The 23,172-nt window shown below is 40.6% G+C and overlaps 11 protein-coding genes across 11 annotated transcripts; 5 read left to right on the top strand and 6 right to left on the bottom strand. All coding sequences in view use genetic code 12, as the record gives it.

Moving 5' to 3' along the window:
* Positions 1–45: 45 nt before the first annotated feature.
* On the top strand, positions 46–1,491 carry UBP6 (deubiquitinating enzyme; the record flags this gene model as incomplete). The annotated part of the gene is made up of 1 exon (XM_001387725.1): positions 46–1,491. A coding segment is annotated over one exon (1,446 nt), but the record flags the coding sequence as incomplete, so codon positions are not given.
* A 320-nt stretch (positions 1,492–1,811) lies between these two features.
* Positions 1,812–2,629, bottom strand: PICST_51523 (predicted protein; the record flags this gene model as incomplete). Its single annotated transcript, XM_001387319.1, has 2 exons — positions 1,812–2,159; positions 2,528–2,629. The coding sequence occupies 2 exons, from the start codon at positions 2,627–2,629 to the stop codon at positions 1,812–1,814; spliced, it is 450 nt and encodes a 149-aa protein (XP_001387356.1).
* Positions 2,630–3,148: 519 nt separating this feature from the next.
* On the top strand, positions 3,149–3,481 carry PICST_51706 (predicted protein; the record flags this gene model as incomplete). The annotated part of the gene is made up of 1 exon (XM_001387724.1): positions 3,149–3,481. The coding sequence occupies one exon, from the start codon at positions 3,149–3,151 to the stop codon at positions 3,479–3,481; it is 333 nt and encodes a 110-aa protein (XP_001387761.1).
* Positions 3,482–4,012: 531 nt separating this feature from the next.
* Positions 4,013–5,386, bottom strand: PICST_38719 (predicted protein; the record flags this gene model as incomplete). Its single annotated transcript, XM_001387318.1, has 1 exon — positions 4,013–5,386. The coding sequence occupies one exon, from the start codon at positions 5,384–5,386 to the stop codon at positions 4,013–4,015; it is 1,374 nt and encodes a 457-aa protein (XP_001387355.2).
* Positions 5,387–5,883: 497 nt separating this feature from the next.
* Positions 5,884–8,176, bottom strand: GCN20 (ATP-binding cassette (ABC) family, regulator of translational elongation; the record flags this gene model as incomplete). Its single annotated transcript, XM_001387317.1, has 1 exon — positions 5,884–8,176. The coding sequence occupies one exon, from the start codon at positions 8,174–8,176 to the stop codon at positions 5,918–5,920; it is 2,259 nt and encodes a 752-aa protein (XP_001387354.1). The 3' UTR covers positions 5,884–5,917.
* Positions 8,177–10,268: 2,092 nt separating this feature from the next.
* On the bottom strand, positions 10,269–10,887 carry PICST_37445 (predicted protein; the record flags this gene model as incomplete). The annotated part of the gene is made up of 2 exons (XM_001387316.1): positions 10,269–10,511; positions 10,816–10,887. The coding sequence occupies 2 exons, from the start codon at positions 10,885–10,887 to the stop codon at positions 10,269–10,271; spliced, it is 315 nt and encodes a 104-aa protein (XP_001387353.1).
* Positions 10,888–11,113: 226 nt separating this feature from the next.
* On the bottom strand, positions 11,114–12,431 carry GLO1 (glyoxalase I). The gene has a single exon (XM_001387315.1). The coding sequence runs from the start codon at positions 12,322–12,324 to the stop codon at positions 11,359–11,361; it is 966 nt and encodes a 321-aa protein (XP_001387352.2). The 5' UTR covers positions 12,325–12,431; the 3' UTR covers positions 11,114–11,358.
* A 741-nt stretch (positions 12,432–13,172) lies between these two features.
* Positions 13,173–14,111, top strand: ECM31 (protein involved in cell wall biogenesis and architecture; the record flags this gene model as incomplete). The annotated part of the gene is made up of 1 exon (XM_001387723.1): positions 13,173–14,111. One exon carries the CDS (start codon positions 13,173–13,175, stop codon positions 14,109–14,111), a length of 939 nt encoding a protein of 312 aa, XP_001387760.2.
* A 315-nt stretch (positions 14,112–14,426) lies between these two features.
* On the top strand, positions 14,427–15,104 carry GPM1.3 (putative phosphoglycerate mutase; the record flags this gene model as incomplete). Its single annotated transcript, XM_001387722.1, has 1 exon — positions 14,427–15,104. One exon carries the CDS (start codon positions 14,427–14,429, stop codon positions 15,102–15,104), a length of 678 nt encoding a protein of 225 aa, XP_001387759.2.
* A 19-nt stretch (positions 15,105–15,123) lies between these two features.
* On the bottom strand, positions 15,124–18,617 carry ENA2 (P-type ATPase involved in Na+ efflux). Its single transcript, XM_001387314.1, has one exon. The coding sequence runs from the start codon at positions 18,549–18,551 to the stop codon at positions 15,288–15,290; it is 3,264 nt and encodes a 1,087-aa protein (XP_001387351.1). The 5' UTR covers positions 18,552–18,617; the 3' UTR covers positions 15,124–15,287.
* A 2,033-nt stretch (positions 18,618–20,650) lies between these two features.
* MDM20 (Mitochondrial inheritance and actin cytoskeleton organization protein) lies at positions 20,651–23,092 on the top strand (the record flags this gene model as incomplete). Its single annotated transcript, XM_001387721.1, has 1 exon — positions 20,651–23,092. One exon carries the CDS (start codon positions 20,651–20,653, stop codon positions 23,090–23,092), a length of 2,442 nt encoding a protein of 813 aa, XP_001387758.2.
* Positions 23,093–23,172: the final 80 nt, after the last annotated feature.

Below are 23,172 nucleotides of genomic sequence, written 5' to 3'. Positions count from 1 at the left end.
TGTTTATGCCGAATTTGATGACAATTATACTGACTTACATTTGAAGTTTCTATCAAAAACGCTGGAAAGGTCTACGACATTGAGCTTGAAGCTGATGCCACGGGTATAGATTTCAAGCAAAAGATCCAGGAATTGACCAGTATTCCACCTAATAGACAGAAAATCTTAGTAAAAGGTGGAAAGGTCAATGATACTGACAATGTTTCTGCAATTGTAGCCAGTGCCAAACAACCTATCATGGTGTTGGGAACTCCCGACAAGAATCTTCCCTCAAAGCCCATAGAGAAACAAGTTTTTTTGGAGGATTTGAATCTGAACCAGTTGACAAATGTGTCGAATGACCCTTCAGGATTGGTGAATTTGGGGAACACGTGTTATTTAAACTCTTCGCTCCAGACCTTGTTTAAAATTGAAGATGTCAACAAGAAGGTTAGTCTGTATCAGGCTGGTAGATCTTCTGGTGTAAGTCCAACCAATGCCTTGGTCGTGGGTTTGAAAAGTTTAGTAGGTCAGATGAGCAAGAAACAGGAGAAAGTTAATCCTACTTTGTTTCTCGCTCTTTTTAGAAACCAATTCCCTCAATTCGCTGAAAGAGACAACCATGGCTTTTACAAGCAGCAGGATGCCGAAGAAGCCTTTTCACAGATCTTGCGGGTTTTATGTGACGAATTGAAAATAGAGGACTCGTTCAGACTCACGTTCAATACCGATACCAAGTGTCTTGCCTTGCCTGAAGAAGAGCATGTTTTTGGCGTTGAGGAGTCACTCAAATTGAACTGCCATATCGACATCAAGACCAACTTTCTCCGAGATGGCTTATTGGCCGGATTGAAAGATACCATGGAAAAATACAATGATACATTACAGAGCAATGCCGAGTACGAAGTCTCGAAAAAGATCACCAGATTGCCAAAGTACTTAACTGTTCACTTTGTCAGATTTTTCTGGAGAAGAGACACCCAGAAGAAGTCCAAAATTCTCAGAAGAGTTCAATTTCCATTTGAGTTGGACTTGTCAGAAATGTTGGATGATTCTATAAAGTCTGACAAGGTCAGTATCAGGGACCAGTTAAGAAAAATCGAAAAGGACAACTTAGATTTGATCCGGGACTTTAAGAAAGCTAAAAAAGATACCACATTGAACCCATTAGAACAGCAGGAGGAAGACGAGATGAAGTTGCTTTCAATCAAGTCCAAGTTTTCCGACTCGTTTAAGTCCATTTTGCCTGAAGGCTTCAATGTAGAAGAAACTTCTGAAAACCCTTCTTCTGTATACGAGTTAAGTGCTGTAATCACCCATGCTGGTTCTTCTGCTGATTCTGGCCATTATCAGTCGTTTATCAAGGATGATCTGGATTTGGATGGTGAAAGATGGTGGAAATTCAACGATGACAAAGTCAGTTCCGTTAATAAGGAAAAGATCGAGTCGTTGGCTGGAGGCGGTGAAAGTGACAGTGCCTTGATTTTGATCTACAAGGGACTTGGATTGTAGATAAGTGAAAAGAGAACTGAAGATCTTCTGAGATAATATGTTAAGATTCTGAGGAAATGATGAGAGAGTACGTTCGAATAGGTTAGATCGAAGGGAATATCTGAGATGATAGAGATCTCTTTGATTTTTAAAGATGTAGCTTGGATCCTCTCAGATCTAAAAGAGTGCATGCCATTTGTATTTTATTAGAATTGAATATATAATGATAATAAATAAAAATCCTACTTGTACATAACAGAAAGTCTGCTTCTATGGCCACAACTAGCTCGCGGATTGTACTCGTATGTCGTCATGGTTTGTTTTTGGGAAAGTTGAGAAATTCACAATTGTCTGACTAACTTCTTGAAAGATTCCACTTCATCCCAGCAGTTCAAAGACTTACCGTGGTTATCTTTCAAACACTTGATGACTTCTTCCCTAGCTGCCTTCAAGTCTTCGCCCAATTCAATCTTGCCCAACTTGGCGTTATCCTGTAAACGTCTGGTCAATGCATCAATTTTTGTATTCAAGGAATCAACTGAAAGTTGAGGTTTTGCATCACTCTTGAGCAAAGCGCCGTTGGTTGTGTTCTGGAAGTTTGTGATGGCTTCTTTTTCCAACTTGGTCAACTCAGCAGCCACTTTTTCCTGGATGTACTTTTCTGTGTATTGGGCACGGGAATAGTCGGACTATGGGGTTAGTATTTGTGAACGAGTATGTGTACTGAAAAATCTGAATGTGTGAAATCTGAGTTCTGAATAATCGTAATAAAATCAAATATTCGCAAAGACTACCTTCTGTCGATGCTCATTTGTTGAATGAAGTAAAGAGAAGAATCACGAATGTTTTGGATATTTGAATAATCACTGTATCTGGAAATCTGTGATACTGAAGAAGTAAGAGAACAGTTGACTATGAAAATCAACTATATCCCAAAAACTACATTCACGGAACTTCTAGATCCAATGGATAATCGACTAATATCGTATATACGACCGATATTGCACTCTCACTTCTAGTCTTTCACTTGGCCATACATCTCTTAATGAATACTTACTTCTGGCGAATTCTCCAACTGCGCCAAAAAGGAGGCACTGAAGTCCACAGGAGTGGCAGGAGTAAACACCTTTGTTTCTGGCTTGGAAGCACTTGAACCCATAGTGACGATAATGCAGTGGTTGGGGTTTCGTATGGAATTGACGTAGCAGAATGGCTCTTGGAGAGTTTATGGAATCATATCTGGAAGCTCTGTGGATTTCCCGGTCGTGCGGAGACCATATTCACGAAAAAGTTCATTGGTCTAAAGCTAGCTGTGAAAAATGTGTGCGGAACCACTCCAGTATGGAAGTCTTAACTATGGAGAATAGCTGAAATTTTCTTCTTTAACAGCCCAATTTAGAACACGAAAGGTGCTCTAACAGTGGCAGAATTGCCTCAATTGTATCCATAGCAAATACAGCATAGAATCTATTTAACAAAATCTACAGATCTTAAAAATTCTTAACTATGGACCTTAACTGAGTAAAAGTCTGAAAAAATGTATGCTCACTCTCAAAAGTTTCTCCGGAATTAATTTTTTTATTCAATCTCAATAAATCTTAAAACTCAAAGTTGCTCCATCTTTCTTTTCTCGTCGTCTTATACTACCCTATTTATATCTGTTCCTTACAATTCAGCCATGCCTCCAGTGCAACAATACCAATACGCCCATCAGCCTTCCAACTTTGAAAAGTTCAAGATGGGCGCCATCATGGGCTCCACCGTGGGTGTCTGCGTGGGTGTACTCTTCGGGGGATTCTCGATCCTCCAGAACGGTGCCGGCCCCAACGGTGTCATGAGAACCTTGGGCCAATACATCATGGGTTCTGTGGGTACTTTCGGCTTGTTCATGTCGATCGGTTCAGTTATCAGATCCGACACTGGCTACCAGGCTTACGAAAGAGCCTTGATTGCTTCGCAGAGACAGAAATTGAGAACTCTCTATAACTTGGACAGTGTCAGAAATGAGTAGCGAATTTGCCCTATGAATGCAAATAAGAAAACGTCGTGAATGACGATGTTTGTATGGGTTTGGTTAATTGAAGTTATTTGGATGCTTTGATTGTATTTGATCATCAATTAATTTGACTTTTAGGAAACTGATGGTTATGACTTTCTATGAAAAGATTTTTTTTTCAAAGGCTTGTTTCTACTAGAAAGGTCTTCGATTATGCTGATAATACCCCATACGACTATTGTGTTGTCTGAATCTTCTGTTTTCGATCGTTCGCGCTTTTCTCTTATCCCCACAATATCATCCTTGATGTTGTGTCTAATGATTCCATGTTTGTAAATAGGAGAGATCCAGTCTCTGTGTAATAAAAGTTTCGTGTAACTGCAATGTAGGCCACATATTGTAAACGTATTTGGATCAGTATTACTGTATACTATTATATATTAATTATAGTAGATTGAACTATATGCTATGCTATGGATACTATGAATATTATGAATATGAATACTGTTACCATGTTATAATTACTATCCCATACATCCCGGTCCATCACACATGAACAGCTGTTTCCTTCCCATTCTTCAAGTTGTACAAGTACGTTAAGCCGAAATCGGGGACACGGTAGTGACTCTGAGTTCCAGCCTTTTCTGTCAACTCCTCCAACAACGTCTTAGGTTCGAGAATAGGTTCTCCACTTAACTTGAACGTACCCCAATGGACCCCCTTCATATATTTGGCTTTGACATGTCTGCAAATTTCAAGCGACTCTTCTGGTGAAATATGTCTTGGTTTCTGATGCCATGACGGACAATACTGGCCAATAGGTAGAAGCGCAAGATGCAGTGGCCCATACTTGCGACCTATAACTTCAAAGAGTTCCTTCAGATATCCAGTGTCTCCGGCATGGTAGAGAAGCGTTTCCCCGTTTCTTCTGATTATAAAAGAACACCACAACGACATGTTGGAGTCAAAGATATACCTTCCTGACCAATGCATGGCTGGAACACATACAACTTCATACTTATCCTTCAAGCCTCCGTTGGGAGCTATATACGGAGTAAGATCTACAACGTCCCACCAGTCCATTTCTATGATCTTGAAGATTCCTTTACGTGCCAATCTCAGCTTGAGTCCTAAGGGAACGATCCAGGTAGTGGAATTGCCTAACTGTTTAGCAACATCCATTTCAAGGTGATCTGGATGGTCATGTGACACCAACACGAAGTCTAGCTTGTTGTTGGAGGCATAATTGACATCTTCTACACTCAATGGAGACTTGGTCAACCGTTTGGGACCTACGGATTTGCCTATAAGATGATCGCCAAAAATTGGATCGGTGAGGAAATTGATTCCTGCAATCTGAACCAACGAGCATGACTGGCCCACCCACGTGAAAAGCATCTGGTTGTTAAGTTGTGGCAACAGATCACCTGTAAGCTTTTTAAACCAGCTTTGGTTGGGCACTTGACTCATTTTGTCAAAATTTCCCGAGGCTATACAAGATTGCAAGATGGTAGAGTTAGCTCTCATTTGTTCTAAATCCGGCTTGAAGAGCTTCAACAAGTCTTCAACTTCGACAGCTCCGTCGTGTGGATGGGGTAACTTCTTGTGCAACTCGAATCGATTACCATAGAGCGATTCTAGAAGTTCCATGACTCTTACTAACATAAATTCAAATGCAGTCTGGTTTCTGTACTCTTCAAAAGGATTGACAAACATTCCGGCAACGACAGCCGACTTGAATTTCTTGACATCAACGTCCTCTATTGATTTTTCTGCGCGTTCAAGCTTGCTGAACTCCCTTTTTCGGTCATTTATTACCATCTGGGTCCGAAAATGCATATACACTTCAAACAGAGTATACGACACAAGAAGTCCAAGTCCAACCTTAGATTTGAACAGCAATTGCGACAAAAACGACATTTCTATTCATTCCACGTCTCGTGGCTAAAGACTAGTCTTGCTAAAGAGAGTTCCTGGTATGTTTCAAAGAATAAAGATGACAGTCAGAGATTTGAATGATATAGAAGGTGTGCATCAAAGGATGTCGCGTTGGTTGTAAAAATGTCGTACGAGTTGTGAGCGTTGTCGCGCAACGGTTGCAAATGATAAGAATACCAAGGCTCCGTAATCTCTATAGATTCTTCCTAAGAATTCTGTATATGTGCAAGTATGTTAAATTGATTATCTGTTAACTTCTTGAATTAGACTGTCTTTTTGTCTTTTGTACCTTTTCAACAATTTCTAAGTCTTCTTAGTTTTCGCAGTTGACATTTATGCTTTCCTTCCTTAAACATTTTGAGAAGAATCTATCTAGCTATTTACGAAGTCCATATTTGAAAAAGGAATTAAATTAACTTTCTAATCCCTAAATTACGTTGCCATATACATCTTTATTTATTCTCTACATCCATGTTTTTAGATCCATGAGCCTTCATTCTTTAAATACTTCTACTAATGCTTTCTCACAACACCAGCAACATCGGCAGAAGCCAAGATGTGTTTCTTATAGTCGTGAATGTTACCTGGGAATCTCTTAACGGTATTTTCCTCGCTGACCCAGATCTCGTTACAGACCCTATCTATGATTGCAACATCGTGCGAAACCATAAGAACACCACCCTGGAAGTTAATCAATGCATCAGCCAAGGCATCCAAACCCTGAGTATCCAAGTGATTGGAAGGTTCATCCAAAATTAAAATATGTGGTTGAGCCAAACAAAGAGCAGCAAAAGCAACTCTCGATTTCTGACCACCAGATAATAATTGCATTTTCTGCAAACCCAAAGTACCAGTAATACCAAAAGCACCCAAATGTCTTCTGTATTCTTCGTCAGTCTTACCTGGGAAAGTCTGCGACATCCACGACACAGCTGAGAGGTTCAAGTCCATGGCATCGACGTGATGCTGGGCAAAGTAACCTATTCTCAAACGGCCATTTCTGCTAATGAAACCATCGAGTGGTGTCAATTGCTCCATCAACAACTTCAACAACGTCGTCTTACCAGTACCGTTACCACCACAGAAAGCAATACGCGAATCCATTTGCACATCCAAATCCACATGGTTGATAAGCACTTTGGAGGGTTCGTAACCAAAGGTGACATCGTGCATCTGCAAGATAGGGGGAGACAACTTCTCTGGGTCTGGGAATTTGAAAGTGACTTCTTTTTCATCTTCGGGAGCTTCCAATACAGGTAACTTTTCGAGCTTTTTGATACGCGATTGTGCTTCGGAAGATTTCGCAGCGTTGTATCTGAATTTGTCGATAAACTCTTGTAAATGCTTACGGTATGCCATTTGATTCTCGTATTCACGACGTTGGTTTTTGATTCTTTCTTCTCTTGTAGAGTGGAAGGAATCGAAGTTGGAACCTCTATAGTAGTCCAATCTCTCTGAATGCTGATGTATTATATCTGTGGCTACCTCGTTTAAGAACGATCTGTCGTGGGAAACAACCAACACCGTTGACTGGTAGCCTTGTAAGTAGTTTGCTAAGAATGTAATAGAAGGAACATCCAACATATTGGAAGGCTCATCTAGTAATAATAAATCTGGTACACAGAATAATGCACGAGCCAACGATAATCTCATTCTCCAACCACCAGAAAATTGTTTAGTAGGCAAATTCTGCGTTTCTTTGGTAAAACCCAAACCATACAAAATTGCAGCAGCTCTGGATTCGGCCTTGTCTGATTCCATTTCATATAACTTTTCACTAACTTCTTGCAAATGTGCTTCCAAGTCTTCTCTTTCGTTATCCAATTTTCTTACTTCGTTTGATTCTTCTTCGAATTCGGCTCTCAACCTTTCAAGCTCGTTTACACGTTCATTGATCTTTTGCTCCTCTTGTAACAAACTCTTTCTCCACACATCGGCATCCAACACACTCTGGAGAGCTGGGGTATCGTCACCTCGTATTTCTTGTTCCACATGGAGAATAGTGATATGCTTAGGAATGTTTAATTCTCTTCTAGAAAGCGCTCTCAACAATGTCGACTTACCAATACCGTTCTGTCCTACAAGACCATATCTTCTACCGTAAGCCAAAGTCAAACTAGCTTCACTCAAGATTCTTTGGCCATCTCCGACGTACAAATCGAAGTTGTCGATCTTGATATCCTTCGATTTTCCTGCACTAGAACCAAAATCCAAGGGATTGATTTCGAGGAAGAAAGAGTCGTAGTCATCATCCTTCTTCTGGTTCAACAATTTAGAGGCTTCATACTGAACAAACTTGTTATTTCTCTTAGCCACCTTCTTGGCGATCTTTCTTTCTTGTTTCTCCAATTTTGTCTTATCGACTCTACTTTCCATATTTCTTCCAGTGTGCTCAATATCGTTGCTGGCACCCAAAAGAGCCAACGACGAGTTGATATCTCTCTTTGAATTGGTCTGTTTCAACAAGTTGATATCCAAAAGTCTCTTTGAAGTGTCTCCAGTGACTTCCAATCTGGCCATGTTTTTTTCCAATTTCTTCGACAATTGTTCACACAACACTTCAGTCAAATGGGATACCTTTTCCTTCGAACCTCCTGCGTCCAAAAGCAACTCTTTGACGAATTCCATCTCTTCATCGATCTGAATCTGCTGCGAAGAAACTGAATCTTCTGTGGCATGCGAAACATGTTGGATATATCCAACGGCATAGTCTGCAACCACGGGATCGATGGATGGAACGGCCTGACGAACTTGTAAACCAATATTCGACATCTTTGGTAGATAAACGAACTTTTTGATTCAATATTGGTTAACTTGAAGATCGAATAATTCAGAAGTTCACTATGAAAGAATCTCAAATATTGAAAAATTTGTGAGTAGTGTGTGTACCAAATTGCAAAGAATATACTAAATACTGAATATTTGGGTGCAAAATTGGTTCTTCAACAATGAATAATTACGTATCAATTACTCATCTCCATAGATTAGCCCATATAACAAACATAAAATAGTTAGTCATGTTTCCTCCAATTTTCCTGCCCACATTCAGTTCGTCTTATATGCGTACTAGGACTTTGAACATATCTCTGGCTCAGAGGTATAAGAATTGCTTCCTCATAGATCCCATCCTTTCAAGAACAGTCACCTCGGACTATATAATATACTAAGACTAGAAGCAATTGATTTAATTTCTTTAAGTGGTTGAAATTAAATTCCTAAGTGCTTCATCTTTGAAACAAACGCTAATTTACTTAGGGAAATGGTTATGCTTGAAAGAAAATGAATATACTAGTTAGTAAAGTTATACTTTCCCGTGCATCTCTTTAATAATCATGTTCTCAAAAAAGAATCCAATACAACTGTGTGATCCCTTCTTTGTATAATGAAAATGCAATACATGTATAGCTATATACTTATGTTTCCTTATTACCCTACAACGAAATCAAGTTTCATCTTGGCTATCACATTTGGCTGGTCAATACATTCATAGAAAATTATAGCTTTTTTGAATCACGTAGTTGTATGTAGAGAACCCACATACCTTGATTGTTATACATTTGGTCAACTTGGAGAGTGGAGCCTCGCTAGTTGATATCCAGTCTATGGCTCTTCCCTTGGTTCTTGCAATTGTTGAGGCATTAAAAGGTTAAGCCCTGGACTGTCTTCTGGACATTCTTCTAACTCTTTTTCTGTTTCCTTGTCGCAAATGGCCAATGTGTTATTTCCAAATCTTTGAGTCACTAATTGAAGTAGAACTTCTAGGGGTGTACCTCCTAGTTCAAGGGACTCGATTCCTTTGTCTTGGCTATCGCAGGTTTGAAGCCAATCAAAGAAAGAAGGGTTGTCGTAGGCAAACTTCACTGACTGTGAAGCCTCATTCCAATTAGATGATGGATTCAAGGTGCAAGTTGTGTTTTTCCAGATATCTGTTCCTGGAATATACTGAAATGGAGCACATCTGTTAGCCAACGAAAAGTAAACTGACAATACCAACAACAGCAATGAAACGATAGAGAACATTTTTGGTGTTGTTTGCAAGAAAAGAATTATTAGCAGAGATTCCGGGTGATGTCTTTGGATTTCAGAAAGTGATCTGTTTTACGAAAGTTCAGAAAAAGAGTGATGATAAGAAATAAGCGGAAAGAGAAATGTATGTTACTTATATACTCCTGAGCCGCGCCCAGTTTTGGCTGCAAAATCGGTAACTTTGACCACAACCAGAGATCTCTAGAAATAATGGTGTTAGAGGAAGATGTGCCACATCGGGAAATACTTATACGGTTTTCAGATTTTGGAAGTTGTTAATTAGGGAAATTCTTATACCGAGGAATATATTTCTCGAAATCCTGAAGTCATAGAATGGTATACATCAGATCAGTTCCATTCACTATTAAGTACAACTGTCTACCTGCTCTGTATCCATTCTCCAAGGGTCTCCACAATTCAATCACTCGTTATTATCCGTCAGATTTATCCGTCAGATTTGGATCTAGACAATCACTGTGAAAGCTGGTAGAGCCAACAAGGAAAGCTGAGGTTTCAGATGAATTCCGGTTCTTCAAGAGCTGTAGCTACAATCTAATCTGAATTTATTAGTCGGTTCTAAGCGTAACTTAACCTTCCGTATGTTCTGCCTGGACTGTTTCCATTGTTATTTATGAGAGTATAATACAAGTCGAGTTTTCTGATATTTGATACACAGTGCAGACTAATACAGAACGGCCGAACCTACAACTTAAAACTGCAGATCTCAGAATCATATCAGCTTACCGAATCTTTCCGGAACTTACAGCAGTGGCCATGAATTACAATTCTTTAACACTTATTTCACATATATTAGTTATCTAACGAAGGGATTTTGCAATTACAAGACAGCCTTGATTTTATCGTCCAACTTGTCTTGAGACTTCAACACTTGGACATCGGAGTTACCACCAATGTGTTCTCCACCAATGAAGACGTTTGGAACGGTCTTTTGGCCAGTCAATTCGAACAAAGCTTCTTGGATTTCTGCGCCATCAGCAATTTCGTCCAATTCAATGACGTAGGCTTCTTGGGTAATAGCACCAATGGTAGCTTTGGTGGCCTTACAGTAAGGACAGTAACTCTGCTTTCGTTAGTAAATGTCTTATAATTGGAATGTCTTCGAAAAGTTCGTGAAATTAGTCAACAATTACAATAATTGGGAACAATCAACTTGAAATAGCATCTCATACTTGGATAGAGTGTTCGCTATCAAGTTTGAAGCCAATTACTCTGTATCGTCAACAATAACATGTTATCGGTTTTCATTTGATAATCAAATTCACAAGTAGTTTCGTTCTTTTCATTCTTTTTGCTTTTCATTCTTGTTGCTTTTCATTCTTTTGACTTTTCATTTCACATCTTCAGGTTCGAACATTTCTACTTACCTTGGAAGCAATGAAGACTGGCTTGGTCTTGATCAAGGTCTTGACCTTTTCGGTTGTAGCTTGGGAAACCATTCTGGATACGGAGAATTGTCGTCTGAATACTGCTGAGAGCATGCAATAGAAAACAAAAAGTGTGGTTTCTGCTGAAGAAGTTGAATTTCTCCCTACTTATATATTTTCGCTTACAGAGGTTTGCAGATTACTAAGATTGGTTTGCTTTTTGTCGGCACATCGGTGCGACTGGAAAATTATTGCCCCTCGCCAAACGGGATTTCTCAGCCAAACTCATTTTGACATTAGACAGGAAGATTAGTAAAGCACCTAGGCTAGGCACTGCTCTTTCTATTAGAAATATATATATCGATAATAGGAAATAATGTAGTTTCGGTAACGAAGAGCTTACTGGTTCGTAAATGTATGAAATTCAGCTAAAAAATGACCGCAAAACCGTTAATCGTCACTGATTTCATGGATTTGTCACCATTTTAAAAAGCATAATGGTCATTTGTTCAACTTAATTCCTTACAAATGGCTCAGGGATAGTTATTGGTCTGCAAACAAGTCGTGGCCCAAAATCTCAACAGAGTATCCATCTGGGTCTCTGATAAAAGCGATCTTCTTGATATTACCTTGGTCCCACTTCAAAGACCAATCAGCTTTGTCGCCGTATTCTTCTTCAATTTGCTTACAGAATGTAGCTGGATCCTTGCAACTGACACAGGTGTGGCCGTAGCCTTGAATAGCGCCGTTTTCGGTGCTGTTACCGTTGTGGTAGCCCTTGAACTCAGGATCGGATTCAGTACCCCAGTTGTGGGTCAATTCAACAATACCTTCTCTGTAGAATTGGTTAGGCTTGGTTTCGGAGTTCTCAGTGTAGCTTGGATCGTGTTCGAATCCAAGGAAATAGAGTGTAAACTTGGCCTCTGGGAATTCAGAAGTAGACAATAACTTGAAGCCCAAGACGTTTCTGTAGAAATCGAGCGACTTCTTTGGGTCCTTAACACGGATCATGGTATGATTGAACTTATAGGAAGCCTTGTCAGAAGTAGCATCTTTCTTATTGATTCCGTTTTCAACCAATTCGATCCAGTAGCCGTTGGGATCCAAGGCGAAAGCAATGTTCTTTTGTCTTCCGTCAGACAATTTCTTTTGAAACTTGACATCCTTAGCAAGCAATTCCTTTTCGGCAACTTCGATGTTGTCGACAGTGACACAGATATGGCCGAAACCTCTGAATTCAGTACCATTTCCGTGGTTCAACTTGTATTCGGGGTCGTTTTCAACCCCGTGATTATGGCATAATTCAAGGATACCTGGACGTGCAGACCAGTTCAAGTGCTTGTTTTCTTCGGTTTCGTAGCCAAGCATGTACAATGTGAAAGTCTCGAACTTGAAGGTGTTGACAAGCTTGAAGCCAAAGTTCTCAGTGTAGAATGGGATCAGCACCTTAGGGTCCTTGATACGGAGACAGGTGTGATTCATAAGGAAAGAATTGTCGAAAGATGGCATTGTGGAGTACTTAAAGCAATTGAGTCTGTTTTTGGCGTAGAGCACGGTTTTCAAAGGGTTGCTGGGCCTGTAGAATGTGCCTATTGGTTTTTGCAATGTCCTAAAGACAATTGAAGAAGTAATAAGAGACATGGGCCGACGTCACTTGGATGCGGGTAAGTCCCGACTGTGCGGCAGCATTAATATATACACGCTGGGATATAAATCTTACTAATGGAAGGTCTGTGGTTGCAAGATATCTGAAATAGGTGATTAAGAATTCTGATAAACTTAATTACGGGATATTATGTTTGGACGGATTAATCTTCATGTCGCAAGCACCAAGAATGTTCTCTTGAAAGATTTTCTATGTAGTAGATGCTTCAAACCGTTGCTTGTGCATTATACATATATGGCGACTGCAAAATTTACCAAATAGACAATTCTCTCTAGATTGTAATTCCAATCCTCGGATCATGACCAATCTTTATATGGCTACGTTATATACAATGATTGTAAATGGTTATCGGATTTAGTCAATTTGCAGCTACTTCCGAATTTTGCTCACTCGCTGAAGACTCATCTTTTTTGTCATTTCCATCGTACAGTCGTATAGAATGGAGTATTGTTCTTGTCTTCGTTTAGACACCTTTACTCTTCCTGTGATAGTTCAAGTATTCGGCGTACTCCAGTAGATGTATCGAATAGTATAAATAGTGATACCGTCGTTTAAGTGTTTCTTCTTGTCCATTTTCACCTACAAAATCTCGTTCGGATCAAATTAACAGAATTTTTCACTGAGTGTGCAAATTATCCAGAGCTTGACTACACCTATCCTGTAACTATATTTCCCCTTTTCCTGTATTGCTATGTCTTCCAGAGTCCAAATCTTCAGAAGAACATTCAGCCTGAGTGTTTCTGCCAAATCCTCCTACACTGGCACAGCTAGAAAGACTGTGGCCGATATCAACAGGTTCTATGCTAGCTCCAAGCCAATTACCGTCGTAACAGCACACGACTTCATAACCGCCAAGATGGTTGATCATGCCGGTATCGACATTTGTTTGATAGGAGACTCTCTTGCCAATACTACGTTGGGGCTTGATGACACTAACGAGTTGGAGTTTCAAGAGATGCTTTATCACGTGAAGTCAGTCCAAAGAGGTAATGATTCGTCTTTGATCGTGGCCGATTTACCATTTGGCTCGTACGAGAAGTCCTCGGAACAAGCCTTGGATACGGCCATGACTATTATCAAGCACGGTAAGATTCAAGGTGTCAAGGTCGAAGGAGGAGATGAATTCATCTTGCCAACGGTAAACCGGTTGACCACGGTCGGAATTCCTGTAATGGGCCATGTTGGACTTACTCCCCAAAAACACAACGCTCTTGGAGGCTACAGGCTTCAGGGGAACTCTGTTGAAAATGCTGTCAGTATATACAAGCAGTGTCTTGACCTCCAACGAGCTGGTGTTTTTTCCATTGTGCTAGAGTGTATTCCCAACAAATTGGCTCAGTACATCACTGAAAACTTGAGCGTTCCGACCATTGGTATTGGTGCCGGTCCATTTACTTCCGGGCAAGTTCTCGTGATCTCTGACATTCTCGGAATGAAGAGTAATAAAGAGAACCACAAGCCCAAGTTTGTCCGTGCCTACGAGGACTTTTATACCAAAGGAGTTGAGGCGTTGACCAGCTACGGTGAACATGTAGAGAACGCTCAATTTCCTGACGTAGATGAGCACGGTTACAAGATCAAGAGAGATGTATTTGAAGAGTTCAAGAAACAGGCCCACCACATCCATTAGTATGATTTGACGATAAGTATTTATATGATCACGATAGAGTTTATAGATGACATAGCTCCAAAACTCCCTAAATAAACTAATAGACTTACTCCAGTATCAGCATCTTGTAGAATGTCTTACTTACTATATTGATCCGAAATGTATCTCTTCCGAACCCTCGGAAAGCATCATGCACATGTTCAGTCAAAAAGTCTACTCTCAGAAAATCATGCATACAGAGCAATGACGTTTTTATGAACTGATAACGATTTAAATACTTCTTCATGTTCGTCTCTCTTTTTACCTGATAGAATTACATACTTAGAAATATAGAACATGACGATAGACGTAGTGTCAAATGAGGATCCTGAAATTCTCCGTATTTTTGTGGTTAGACACGGCCAAACGGACCATAATGTCCAGAAGATTCTCCAGGGCCATTTAGACATAGACATTAACGAGGTTGGGCAGGATCAATCAGAAAAGGTTGGAGAGTTTTTTTCCCAGATAGACATCGATGAGTTCATATCTTCGGATTTGATAAGATGTCGCAATACTGTTGCTGAGATAGTAAAGCGTCAAGACGAGCAGAAGTCTTTGAGATTCACTTCCAATTTGAGAGAACGAGAAATGGGAATAGTTCAAGGCATGTACTTGAAGGATGCTCTCGCCAAATACGGTGAGAATTTCCGCAACATGGGCGAAACAAAGGTCCAGTTACTTCGTAGGATCGATGAGGAATGGCAGCATGTCATCAAGCTGAATCGTAACAGTAAGAACGTGCTTCTTTGCACCCATGGAGGTGTGATTACAGGATTCACAAATTATTTGTATAAGGACAAGAAGTACCAACTAAGCAAATTTTTGGAACCCCATGATTTGAAGGTTCCATTCAACACTTCGGTCACGGTTATTGACATCAATAAGGATACCAGCCATGGGACCATACAGACCTTTGGAAACACATCACATTTAGGTGGCCAGTTCGAAGTCAAGGACCAGAGATTAAGATAGACTACAAGAATTATTTTGTATTGATTATTTATTATCGTGGATATTTATAAAGTAAATGAATAGATGGGATGAAAATCAAACTAAAAAATAGAAATGCTCTAACGTATGTGGAATATAGAGAACCACAAGAAATGAAACATAGAAATGAAATATAGAAATGAAACAATGCAAAGCAGTGTGAATCTAAACTAAGTAATCGGTCTTGTCCATGGTATTGGAACGAGAGAAAGAAGCGTATTTCTGGAATGGGTCGTTTCTTTCCAATTCGTATTCAGGGTTCTTAGCCTTGTAGGAAACCTTACGTCTATAAACCCTCTTGGCCCATTTCCAGGCTTCACTTCCAAGCAAGTACAAGACAGAGAGACCCACAGCAACACCCCATTCGTAGCCGATAGGCTTGTGTAAGAAAACTTTGGTGTTGATAACAGGAATGTAGACAACTGGGAAAACCGAAACGAAACCGCCGATGACAGAGAAGAACAAGAACTTGTTACTCCACAAATCTATGGCAGTCTGCTTCCACCATGGGTGATCTGTGTCTTGTCTCATACGGAATAAAGAATTAGTAGGATGGATACATTCCCAGGCCAATATCAATGCACACCAAGTCATAGTAGCAAACGAAGCGGATCTTCCCCTGAAGACCAAGTCACATGTACCAGGATTCGAGCTGTTGGAGTTACAGTCAACACCTAAGTAGCCGTTTCCGTCAATGAAGACAATGATAACAAAAGTAAGCAAACAACAGACTGCCATCCAGATTCCGTATGCAAGCATATCGATGATAACTTCCCAGGTAAAGATCTCGGCATTAGGAGGTTGTTCCAAGACATCATCTGAAGCTTTCTCACGACCCAAACCCATAGCTGGAAAACAGGAAGTGACAACCAAGATCCACAATACTTCTACGGGTGACAATGGGAAAACAGATAATCCGGCATTGTCGATGAAAGCCAAACCAATCATTAAGTAGAGAGCTTGAGCAACATTTTCAGCTAACAATTGCAAGACAAATTTCTGAATGTTGGCTGCCATTCTTCTTCCTTCTTCAACAGCGTTAAGAATGGATGCGAAATTGTCATCAGTTAAGACAATATCGGAAGCATCCTTAGCGACATCAGAACCGTTAAGGCCCATAGCAATACCAACGTCTGCTTTCTTCAAGGATGGAGAATCATTAACACCGTCACCTGTCATGGCACAGAACTTATTACGACGATGTAAAGCTTCAATCATTCTGACCTTTGTCTGAGGAGCACACCTGGCAATAACCAAAGGCAAAACTGGCAAGTTGTCGATTTCTTCGTCAGACAAGGAGTCAAACTCGTTAGCTGTCATAACCATTACCTTTACAACTTCATCGCTGTAGTGGTACAAGTTGTGAGGCAAGATACCTACCTCTTGGGCTATAGCCTTAGCAGTACCGGGGTGGTCACCAGTCAACATATGGACATTGATACCAGCTCTGTGGCACAACTTAACAGATCCTGCGGTTTCAATTCTGGGAGGGTCATAGATGCCGATAAGACCCTGGAAGATCAAATCGCTTTCAACTTGATCTCTGTCGTTCAAGTCCAACTCCTTGTCTTCGACCTTCTTGGTAGCAAAAGCCAAAACTCTGAGACCTTGAGATGACAATGCAGCCATATTTTCTTCAATCAACTCCTTGTCACTTTCGGTCAAGGGAATTGGTTCTTGACTATCATACAACTTGTCTGAATCATCATCATGGCCGTACCATTGGGTGCAAATGCCTAATAATCTTTCTACAGCACCTTTACTGTAAACTCTGATTTCACCAGATTCAATGTGCTTATAGACGGCTGACATTCTCTTAATAGAAGAGTCAAAAGGAAACTCGTTGATATGGTCGTATTCATGGGTAAGCGAGTCACGAGCGTAGTTCAATCTTGTAGTAAAGACCTGAATTGCGATTTCAGTTGCATCTCCATGGGCTTTCCATACGGTTTCACCTGTTTCCTCGTCGGCGGAAGTGTGAATAGTAGCGATGTTAGCCATAGTAGCTGTCATCAACCAGTTGTGAAAGTTGCGAGGCTTGGGGTCATCTGGATAAGGAGAATTAATGTCTATTTCTTCGTCTGTTTCCTTAATGAATTTGGGAGAAAATCTCGTATAACGAACGTCTCCTACAGTTGGGTTGTATGGTTCATCAGAGTTGTCAACATTGAGGGTTCCAATTGTAGGTAACCAAACCTTTTTAGCAATCATCTTACCTTGGGTCAAGGTCCCTGTCTTGTCGGAACAGATGTCATTAATACCTCCCAAGGCTTCTAAAGAGTCGAGCTTACGGACAATAACATGTTTGGAAACCATGACCTGTGCCCCTACAGCCATGGTAATTGTCAAAACGACAATTAAAGCTGAAGGAATCATAGAAAGAGCCACACAAATAGCGTAAATGGCAACTTCCTTGTTCACATTGAACTTTTGAGAAGCCATAACGACTATAGCAAAGACTACGGCGACACAGAATAAGAAAATAGCTAACCACGATAATTTTCTCTGTAAAGGAGTTCCGACGTTGATACCCAAGACGTTACCTACAATATCGTAGATGGTACCGAAGAAAGCCTTTCCGTATTCACTCTTCTTGGGTTTTCTATTGTTGGACTTGTCAACCTTTCTGATGAGCCCAGTGTCGCTCTTCAAAGAGCTGGCGATGTTTCCAATTTCCGTCTGTAAACCGGTAGCATAAACGATACCGGATCCACGTCCTTTGGAGACAATTGAAGAAGAGTAAGCCAAATTCAATCTATCACCCACTGGAACTTGCTGGGTGAAGTCCAAGTACGTTTCGTTGTGGTCTTTGGTTACTGGCAACGATTCTCCAGTCAATAAGGCTTCGTCTGTTTCCAAGTTCATGGAATCAAACAATCTGAGATCGGCTGGAACGGTGTCTCCAACTCTGATGTGGACAATATCACCAGGTACGACCTCTTCGGCAGGAATTGTCGTATCGTCACCATTTCTGGTAATTCTGGCTGTTGGAGAAGACAAGGATCTCAAGGAACCCATGGTCTTTTCAGCCTTGAACTCTTGGATGAAACCGACGAAGATGTTGATTCCCACGACAAACCCAATGACACCTCCAGAAATCCAATCCTTGATGGCCAAGGCTATGATCATGGAAATGATCAAAACCAAGATCATGGCGTTGAATACCTGATGAGCCAAAATCTTGGTGTATGAGATTTTCTCGCCGTCTCCCAAACTGTTGGCTCCGTACTTCTTGAGGTTTTCCTCTGCCTGAAGAGGGGTAAGACCATCTTCAATGCTGGTATTAAGCCTCTTCGCAAGCTCTGCCGCAGTTAAACGGTACGGCTGGAACCCAGGGTCTCCGCCAGACGAGGTAGAAATTATGGAGTGCCCATCTTCATTTCCGGTCCTCTTTTTGTCTATAGTGCTGGAGTGTGCAATGGCTGACATTTGTCAGTTATGAAAATAATATAGTTGAATTAATGAACTTATACGTCAATGGTATAAATTTGAAAAATAGTAGTGACACTTACAGAATAGTAGTTAACTATGAAAATGTCTTAGCAGTGCAAAATGGAATGTTTTTGCAATCGCTATTATTGGAGTACTGGTGAAGAGTGACTTCGGACATCGGAGTCTGGCATACGAGGGGATGACGTCTTATTTATAGTCGTCGATGTTATCTTATCGTTCTGGTGTGCCCATCTGATGTCAAGAAAATAACGTCGCCGACATAAATTAAAAAGTACGGTTATTTGCAATGGGAGCTTATCTACACATGGTTGCTGGGCGGAAAGAGTCTAACAATCAATCTCCACCATGCAGCCTGCATGCTGCACACATGCCGCCTGCACAAAAAGCAATGCACGGCCAAGAAACATGATGTTGCAACTCTTAGCTAAGGTGGTATGGATCCACAGACAGGATCAAAGGCCATTCCAAGACTCCATCCCAAGACACCATCCCTCCATATGGAGGACCCCCTTGGCAGCCTGTACAGTATAGAGAATATGGATTGAATCCATGATGGCAATCGGAGCTGGGAAGGTGTGCCCTTAGAGCTTCTGTCTTCTTTCGAAAGGATTGAGCGCGATGGAGCCATATATTATTACACAGCTGTGCCGAACTCACAAAGTGTGGAAGTGCGAGCTCATTTCCTTCGCTGTTTCGTTTCCATGGCATTTTGCATCACTTGTGTGCCATCTATTATTCCAACTTATGAGTTTTCTCTGGTTTTAATTCTGCACCTCTTGGCGGACCAACCTTCCGGTGACAAGACGGTTCTACAAGCTCGCCCAGGCTTGCCATGGGGAGCAGTTTCTGGGCAAGGCAAAATGAATGGATTTCTTAGCGGCCGCCACACACCAGCGGGGTAAGGTGTAAATGTGGCAGCCAACCCATATACCAATTAAACTGGCCCTCTCAGCGTATCATCTGGGTAGCCATAGTCATCGCCTATGTTCTGGATCACAGATCCGAGTGTGGGCTAATCTAAATCATCATGTCTGCTGCGGTGCGGAAAATGTCAAACGCATTATTTTCTGCCTGCCTTCCATTCCTCATCACAGTTTTCTGAAAATATGCATGCAGGTGCAGGATACGGTAGGCTAGTTCCGAGGGTCGTTCGTTAATCCTTTTGCAATTGGTGATCATTTAATTGGACTGGATTATCTTCTTCCAACGTTTTCTTGACTTTATGTCGCCATCGGGACTCGGCCGTTTTCACACTTCAACATAAGGAGTCGGTGATTCGGGCTGTGCCGGAGCTGGCCGAAATCTCAGGACCAGGCTCTTCTTCGGACTCGATGCCAGTAACCCGGATCCCTAAATGGAGCCTAAATACGAGATCTTCTGTGAGATTATTGATGTATTATTGCTGTTTCCCTTCTGACCAGAGCACGTTGTGCCTGACAGCAGGACTCATCTTTGGGGCCAAAGGCGGGGGACCATAGTTAGACATGTAGAAGATGACTCTCAAGAACATCAAATGAATTAGTAGATAGAGCATTCCAGAAGAACCCATTGAAGGCGAGTTTCGGCTGCGCCGATTTCAGGGTTTGATTGCAAAATGCAACGTTTTCTTGTATACGCATACAAACAGAATACCGAAACCAATTCACTTATCTATATTGGCGATTTCACTTTTGACGAAAGTACATTCTCCTGAAACAAGAGCCAAGAGCTGAAAACTAGAGCAATATTTCATCATGATTTGTCATTATTGGTCTGACGACTTTTTTATCTATTTATAGACTTATTGTAGAGATTGTATCGGAGGACGTAAAGATAAGAACCAAAAGATAAACCAATGTGGCACTACTCTTGCGGTGGTTTCAGACTCGGCTCTTCTTTATGCTCTTCTCCATAAAAAATTCTGATGCGCATAGTTAAGCGATGGAAGTTTTCTAGGGGCCGATCCTTTTTTCCAAATCTGCATAATGCCCAATCTCCATAGTTAATTTACTGGGAAGTGCGTCCATAGTTAAGGATTTTTCACTCGAGGCCTCAAATTTTTCAACATCTGCTCTCAGGTTCTCTGTCTCCACAAGATGTCCGACTCTGATGCTGAGATTCTTGACTTGATCGACCAGGGGTCTTATGCATACGCCCAGACACTTTTGGCAAAAAAAATCAAGAAGTTTCCTCAAAGAAGTTACTATTATGCCTTGAACAACCAGCTTCTACACAAGTTAGGCAAGACCAAACAGGCTCTCGAAGCCAACTTGAAGTTGATGGAAAAGATCCCAAATGAACCGCAGACTGTAGCATTATTGAGCGACTACTTCTCCGAACTCGGCTACGAGAAGGAAGCAAATTTGGTCTACGAAAATGTCATCAAAAGGTACCCTACCAACACTTCATTGATCAAGGAATGGTTTGAGAGGTCTATAGACAAATTCAATTTGCGTTTGTTCAACAAGATCTTCGTCAACTTGTCTAAAAGCGACAAGTCCTCGAGGCTCTACAAGTTCTGGAACTCGTTCAGCTACTTTTTGTTACTTTCGAATAAAGAGAGAGCCGATCTCAGTGATAAGGAGTCCGATTTGTTCAAGACTTTGGGACTCCGTTTGATCGAAGACTTGAAGCCGTTTGAAAACACACAAGAGTTGTTCGTGTATTTCAACTTCTTGAAGTTGAACAAAGACTACGAGACAATTATAAGTTCTATCGAAAAAGACGTTACATTCAATCTCGATTTGGATCTTAAGATTATGTATCTTGAAGTCTTGCAGAAATCGGAAAACTTTCAAAAACTCTATGATTACTCGAAGAAGTTGATCTTTGAAGAAGACTTCAATGACTTCAATACCTGGCTATTGCTCTTGAAGGCATCAAAGAAGTTGAACTATTCTTTCAGTGAGACTTTCACACTCATCCAATCGCAGCCATCCACCAGGAACTCACTTTTGGCTGCTGTAGAATTGGCCATTCTCTACGAACAAGCTTCGTTTGCTTCTATTGAAAGTTACTATATCAAATTCAACCGTAAATTGACCTGTTTCTACGACTTGAAGAATTACTTCGATACAATAGATAGAAAGAAATTCGCTGAGCTCGTCCAGATATCTACTGATGAAATCTTAGCTAATAATCCTTCAACTACAAACGACCTAGTATCATTGATAAACAACCAGAAATTCTACTTCATGCTCAACAAGGACTCTATTGACATTGAATCGTACATCTCCACCAACTGGAAGATCTTCAATCTCTTCAAAGACAATACAAACATTAGAGGTGGAGAGTTCGACAACAATCCTGCCAACGAATTGGCAATCATTTCGATAATTATAGATTTATCTACTGACAGCTCAATCAAGAATATTATCAAGAATATCACGATCATATCACAACTTTTGAAAAATGACCAGTACAACCATAAGTTGAAGTTATGGCTTATGAAATTGTACTCACAATTGAACACAACCAATTTGATCATGTACAACTACCAAAAGTTGAGTATCAAGATGATCCAACACGATACATTGAGTCATTACTTGTACACTGTTAATCCTTCAAAGCAACATCTCACCAACATCGTCAATATCTTCCGTTTTTACTTGACATCTAGCGACGAAGTGAAATCCAGCGTATTCCAAGGTTTTGAAAAAGGAGTATTCAATAAACTTTTCTCCTTCATAAACTTTGGAAGGAGACTTAATAATTCGATTTCAAAACAGGCTATAGTATTAATGGTCCTTAAGTTCTCAATGGTTCTTGGAGATCAAGGCTACATCACCTATTTTGTTAATCATCTCAAGAACAATTCAGCGAAGATTTTGAGTACTGATGAATTCGAAGATAACAGAGATTTCAAGAGCGAATGGAAGTTCGGATTGGCTGACGAAGGAAAATTCTTCAACACGGATTTGTTGAGCTTGCCCTTGAGCAAGAACCAAGTTAATGACAACCTGGTTCGTCTTGAAGCATTAAAGTACTTAATCATCTACGAAGATAAGGAAGAAATTATTAACAAGTATTTGAAGCAGTACAACAAGATTATTTCTAACTATAAAGCAACCTTGCCCTTTGACACGTTGGTGGATAAGCTCAATGTCAATGTGTTGAGATTTTTCAAGCAGAAGTTGAATACAAAAGAACAACAATCGATCTTGAACTTCTTGTTGAAGAACTTGAAGATCGACAAGCTCAGGTCAACTTTGATTCCATCCTCGTTTTTGTCGTGGGAGTTGAACCACAACCTTATTAACTTGGTCGAGTTTATTAGAATCACGAACTACTTGGTCAAAAGATATAGTCTATCCAATCCACTTGGCCAAGAGTTAAAGACGTGTTTGGATCAATTGGCTCGTGACTTGAAGAAGATCAATATTGTTGACTCTGAGCTCAAGCAGCTTGAAGAAATCAAATCTACGATGGATGTAAGAGACTTCCCCATTGACATTAGCACCAGTGAGATCGATGACAGCTTCGGACTATTGCATGAATCCATCAGCGAATCCACTGGCTCCTTCTACAGAAACTTGTAACTTATAGCCATAATTACACTAATAGAACCCTACTTAAATTCGGGGGATCGTATTCCCATCATGTAGATCATCTCGTTTAT

This window comes from Scheffersomyces stipitis, chromosome 1 (assembly GCF_000209165.1).
Source record: "Scheffersomyces stipitis CBS 6054 chromosome 1, whole genome shotgun sequence".
Taxonomy (NCBI): domain Eukaryota; kingdom Fungi; phylum Ascomycota; class Pichiomycetes; order Serinales; family Debaryomycetaceae; genus Scheffersomyces; species Scheffersomyces stipitis.
This window is presented reverse-complemented; position numbering and strand designations above follow the sequence as displayed.